The 5,915-nt window shown below is 40.9% G+C and overlaps 1 protein-coding gene across 1 annotated transcript in view; it reads left to right on the top strand.

The window, feature by feature from the left end:
- LOC102492146 (leucine-rich repeat-containing protein 37A3) overlaps positions 1-5,915 on the top strand; it is a 39,557-nt gene that overhangs the window by 22,002 nt on the left and 11,640 nt on the right. The window contains exons 5-7 of the mRNA XM_006166538.2: positions 662-780; positions 2,639-4,425; positions 5,058-5,162. Of these exons, the coding sequence (XP_006166600.1) occupies positions 662-780; positions 2,639-4,425; positions 5,058-5,162 (2,011 nt within the window). The remainder of the gene's footprint in view (positions 1-661; positions 781-2,638; positions 4,426-5,057; positions 5,163-5,915) is intronic.

A 5,915-nucleotide genomic window follows, 5' to 3' on the forward strand; every position in this document is an offset into this window, starting at 1 on the left:
TCCGCGCGGGATCTTGGGCACGCACGCACACGTGCCCGGCGTGAGTTTTAAGCCACCGGGTCCGGGACACGAACCACGGTTGACTACGTGGGAATCCAGAGACATAGCCATTACGCTAACTGCTGGTTCCCGAGTGCGGTATGTTTTTAAAGCTGTCAGGGCTGGAATTCAAATCACAATCCGTTACATGGGATCCAAATCCCTTTAACGTTAGGCTATGGGGTCAGCCCCTAAACTGCATTTTATGTCCAGAGTGACTTCTGTTTACCACTCCAGAAAGGCACTCCAAAAGTTGAGGGGCTTGTTAAAGTTAATACCTTCTTCTTATGTATTCTCAACCCAAACTATGGCATTGGCGTTAGGAGGAGATAATTAAACTACAGATTGAAGTCACCTAGTTCTAATCCCTAGCACCTTTATTCTGGGCATACCATATCTATCACCATGCCTACTCTTCTGTTGGGCACCTCTATCCTCCTTCCTATTTATTGATTTTTCAGTATTCAAGAGCAGCAACTTACCACCTGGTTCTGCCCAAATGCCCAGGTCATATGTCTCAAGAAGTCTTTTTGTTCAGCTGTGTGGTAGCTTCGGTTTGCCTCTTCTATGTACTCAAGTAAACCCTTTGTCATTAATTTAATTTTTTCTTTTTGTATTTTAGGATCTTACCTAGCCAAATGACCTGCTGTCTCTGCCAATATAAAAGTGACATTGAGGTTGTATGCAAGACAGTCAAGCTGCATTGTGACAGTTCATGTCTGACAAAGAGCACACAGTGTCGTGAGTCTGAATTGCTTAATGATACGATTTTTGACTTTTACTCATCTGTTCTTAAATTTTTTACTTTTAAATGTACTTTTTTTGAAAAGAATTATTTATTTAACTTTATCATTATTATTTTTTAATTTGCTATAGATCTCGTGTGCTAGAGAGAGAGGCAGAAAGTGAGAAAGCAAAACTCCAGGTCGGATGCTGGAACCTCAGTCAGTGATGTGGGAGTTCAGTCGTTGTAACCACCACACCACTTGCTAGTCCCTGATTATATACATTTAAAAATTAATGATGTAACTGCTTTACTTGTATTAATTTGTCCAGAGTTACTCTCTAAATTCCTGAACTACTCCCTGGTAAAAATCAGGTTCTCAGTTATAATTACGTAAGTTAATAACATGAATGTTCTAAATGCATAAAGGACCAAGAGAAGGAAATGGAAGAGGAAGGCGATAACCCTAATGGCCACACACTGTGTCTGTGCTCTCTGCTTGGTGTTTGCCCACCAGTTATAACTTACTCGTACAGCTGTGTACAGTGTTTTTATATCTGCTAGATCCCAAGTGCCCTTTGCCTTAGAGGGCAAGTATAGCTGCAACTTTGTCTTGGTTTTGTAATTTCATAATAGAGTAGTAGCAATGCAGCTTTATTTGAAGTCTAAGAATTTTTAGTTCTATAATCAGAAATTGCTTCTTGACTGGAAATAGAATGGAAGAATTGCTCATTCACAGATTGTCTAATTCTGAACTTGTTTTAAATCTCGAGCTTTTCCTTCCATAGAACACTTTTAAGTGTATTTCTATATATTAGTATTAACTTCATGACCTCCAAAATGTGGCTGCTTTTATGTCCACATAACATGAATACAAGTCTCTCCCCAAAACCTGAGGCAAACAATTAATAGTAACACTTTTACATATATATGTGTGTGTGTGTGTATATATATGTGTATATGTATAGATACATATATATATGTGTGTATATGTGTGTGTGTGTATAAACACTGTGCTTATTTTTCAAAACTATTTTTACCAATTATATTACTCCATTCTCCCCCCCCAGAGATGGGCTGAACAAGAATTTTTAAACTATTGTTGTTTTGTTAGTTTTTTTCTATAGGCTGCATTTGCTCACTGGAGAGAGAGATATATATAGAGAGATAGAGAGAGAGAGAAAGTGACAAAACACCACCTGGGGGGTGATGGCTATGCTGCAATCCCTTCTTCTCAGTTCTCCTCTCAGGATTTTGGGCACATATACACCTGTACTTGGTGTATTTTTCAACCTGCTGGGTCCAGGACTTGATCCACACAATCGGCCATGTGGGATCCATCAGCCTTAACTACCACACCCCAGAGCCCAGAGCCTCTGCTTTAACATCTCTGCCTTTGCACCCCTTAGAAGACTGTCTTTTGTTGTGGTCATTTATGATGGTATTAAGAATACAAGCAGACTGAAAAGGTGGAAGGAGGAAGGCTTGTACTGCCTCTGCATCTGAGGCAAAATGGTGTGTGGTATGTGAACAGCAGATCGAGAGAGGCTAGCTGAGCAGGGAAATATTTGTCTTCCAGCTTTGAGCTTTTATTGGGTACTGGGAAATTGGCCATTGAGACCAGTGGAATAATCCTACATAGAGTTATGGTATTTCACATTATGGAATGTTCTGAGTAGGTAGCCACTTTTTATATAGATGTCCTTTTCTCCTGTTGTTATTTTATAGGATTAGGTTTGGGTTTATTTTTCTCCTTTCTAAATGGCACCCAAATGTTTGCTTTCTCCCAATTAATTTGACAAGGATATCTGCTTTGGGCTGACAAAAAGCTGTCTCGTCCATCTTCCATTATCAAAACTATTTTTTTTTTGACAGTTGCAGAAGCATCTATAAAGAATGCGGAAGGACCATTCATGAAGATATTACAAGCCCGGAAGAAGAAGACCAGCACCGAGCTAATTATTGAACCAGACACGGTGTCCTCAAACAAAACTGATGTCAATGTTTCAGCCATCATGGATGAGCAGCTAGATTTTAATGATGAGAGTGATGTTATTAGTGCATTAAATTACGTATTGCCTTATATTTCGGAGGGTAATATAGAAGATGCTGAATCAACATTATTACCATTCATTAAACTGCTTTTTGCAAATATACAAAATGAAGGTAAGCCCTTGGGTTCTTCTAAAGACAATAGAAGGAGTCCTTCTCTTGAACTTGAATCCAGTGATCCCACTTATGAAAATAAATTGGAGAAGCCCTATTTTCTGGAAAATTTGCTAGATGAAGAAATTCAAGAAAAAATGGATGAGGTCAATAAAAAAGAAAAAATTGCCATGCTTACTCAGTCTAGCCTTTTAGGTCCCAAATTTAAACGCCAAATCTTTCCAAAGAAATCAGAAACTGCCCAACCCCAGGAAAATAGCCTGGCAGAGAACGAGAATGTAGAGAAGAGGCCACAAAGAGAGAACACCGTCATCAAAGGCCCAAAGAGCAACAAGAAGAGGAAACTGAAAGAAATAAGGGATCAGAGAAATGAGAACAAACACAGTGCCCAGCAATCTGTACAGAGCATCTCCAAAGAAATAAGGCTCAGGAAACCCAGCCCGAGGGAGCCAGAGCAGCTGTACGCGGAGCAGGGGCCCGGGAAGCTAGCGGGAAACTCCTTCCACCCAGAGCGGTCGTTCCCACGGGAACATAAGGCAGCAGCCTCTTCGAGCTTGCCACATCCCGTGATGCACAGGCCTTCTGCTTCCACCACTGCAAAATCCCTGCTTGAGGTTGGAAAGAAATCAGATGACTTAACGGACACCTTTTCTGTTTTAGAATATGCAAATTCTAGAGTTAAAAATATGAAGGTTCCTAAACCAACCTTACATTCCCCCCCAAATCACCACCTTGATAAAACTCATTCTCATGTGGTCCACAGAACACCCGAGTCTGAACTGAATCCAAAGTTGAGAAGGAAAGATATGTTCAGGAGACTGATGCTTGCAAAAAGGCCTCCATTCTCGTTAATGAGGAGCCTCATTAATTCCCCTTCCTGGGAGCCTTTTTCATCTTCAGATCTGAGCCCTCAGGAAAATCTGTTTCCAGAAACACTGGCTAAACCTTCTGCAGAAAACACCATTGTAGAAAAGATTAGTCCAAGAAATGATTTTGAAGAAAATGTTGCTATAGAAAACAGTCCTGTGCCAGAAGAAACTAACTCTGAAAACACTGCTGCTCTACATTCCTCTGTGACCTCACTCAACTTAATGCCAACTGTTGAACAAAGTGGTGAAACACAATGGGACTACAACATGGGCACCAACTCACCCCCCAAGCCCAAAGGCTTCTCCAACCTACCACCCTTATCCCTGGGGGATCAGTTTGAAATTCAGTTGAACCAGCAGCTACAGTCCCTCATCCCCAACAATGATGTGAGAAGGCTCATTTCTCATGTCATCCGGACATTGAAAATGGACTGCTCTGGGGCGCGTGTGCAACTGGCCTGCGCAAAGCTCATGTCCAGAACCGGTCTCCTGATGAAACTGCTCAGCGAACAGCAGAAAGTTAAGATGTCCAAGGCAGAGTGGGATACAGACCAATGGAAAACCGAGAACTACATCAGTGAGAGCACAGAAGCCCAGAGTGAACAGAAAGATCAGGAGTCAAGGGAGGTGAGGACAGTTGCTGAAACATGGGAGACGCGGACTTTTCCATTGTTTAAGATATGCCTTTAAACTGCAAAGCAGGAAGGCCAGGGGCTCCCAGTGCACATTTTGTCTTGGCCATGTCACTTTGGCCAAGACTATGATCTTCCTCTTTGCTCATGCAGAGAATGAAGCAGAACCAAACACATGCAAAAATTGTAGAAGAAAATGCTTGATGATAGGATTAGGATTATATGACACATTAGATTTTTTATGTTCTTTAGGAACCTGTAAAACCCCATTCACCTAGAAGAATGGGGTTTTGTGTTTTTTTTTTCTCTCTCTCTCTCTCTTTTTTTTTTTTTTTAAGTTTTTTGCCATAGGCACATGCACTCACCAGAGAGAGAGACAGTGAAAGAGAAAATGAGAAATCACTTGCTGGGGGCAATGGCCATGCCATAGTATCTTCTCCTCCATTCCCCTCCTGGGATTTTGGGCTTACATGTGCACACACCTGGTATGATTTTCAAGCCACCAGATCTGGGACTTGAACCATGGTTGGAAATGTGGGTGTCCAGCATTTTGAATAACTAGCTTTCATCCTTTCCATATTTTTGTTTTCTTTAAATAAAATTTTGTGTTTTTTCTTTTCTTTTAAGCTCACAAAAGAAGTTCCTGGATACGGCTATAATAACAAACTCATCTTGGCAATATCCGTGACTGTAGTAGTGATGATTTTGATTATAATTTTCTGTCTCATTGCGGTAAGGACAACAATTACTTCAGGTTTCCAGACCATATCCTGGCTTGTATAATAGATTCAGAGCCCACAAAATGAAAAACAAAGCTGCTTCCCACCAACTACTCCTTTATTGTCCTCTTCAGTCACCAGAGACCAAAGTATGTTTTATTCTTTATGGCAAAATATATTCTAGGGTCTTTTTTTTTTAAAAAAAAAAAAGATATTTTGGCCTTAGGGCATGTGTACTCACTAGAGAGAGACACACACACAGACAGTGAGAGGGAAAGTGAGAAAGCACAACCCCACCCGGGGGGGTGGGGGTGGATAGCAATGCCATAGTCCCTTCTCAATTCTCCCAGAATGTTGGGCATGCATGTACATATGCCCAGGGTGAGTTTCAAACCACTGAATCTGGGACTCGAACCAGGTCAGCCATGGGAGAGTCCTGCAATGTAAATGCTACAACATCTGCTGGTCCCTATTCCAGGGACTCTTAAAGGAACCCTAGTCCCAGGAGATCTCTGTAGAATTGAAACCAACATATAAGCTACTATACTGTCTTGAGAAAGTAAGTTTTTAAAAATTTAACTCTATTTATTATCATAATCTTTTTTTTTTAGATTTTCCATCTAGGGTACACTGTATATTGTCTCAATCAAGCACATCAACAAACATGTTATTGCCAGCAAATAATTTTCCATTTCTTGTTTCCTTTCTGTTTTGCTTTTTATTCCCCCATCCTTGATTCCCTATCTCTTACCCTCTGCCATCTCCC

The sequence above is a fragment of the Tupaia chinensis genome, unplaced genomic scaffold, assembly GCF_000334495.1.
Source record: "Tupaia chinensis unplaced genomic scaffold, TupChi_1.0 Scaffold144275_1, whole genome shotgun sequence".
Taxonomy (NCBI): Eukaryota; Metazoa; Chordata; class Mammalia; order Scandentia; family Tupaiidae; genus Tupaia; species Tupaia belangeri.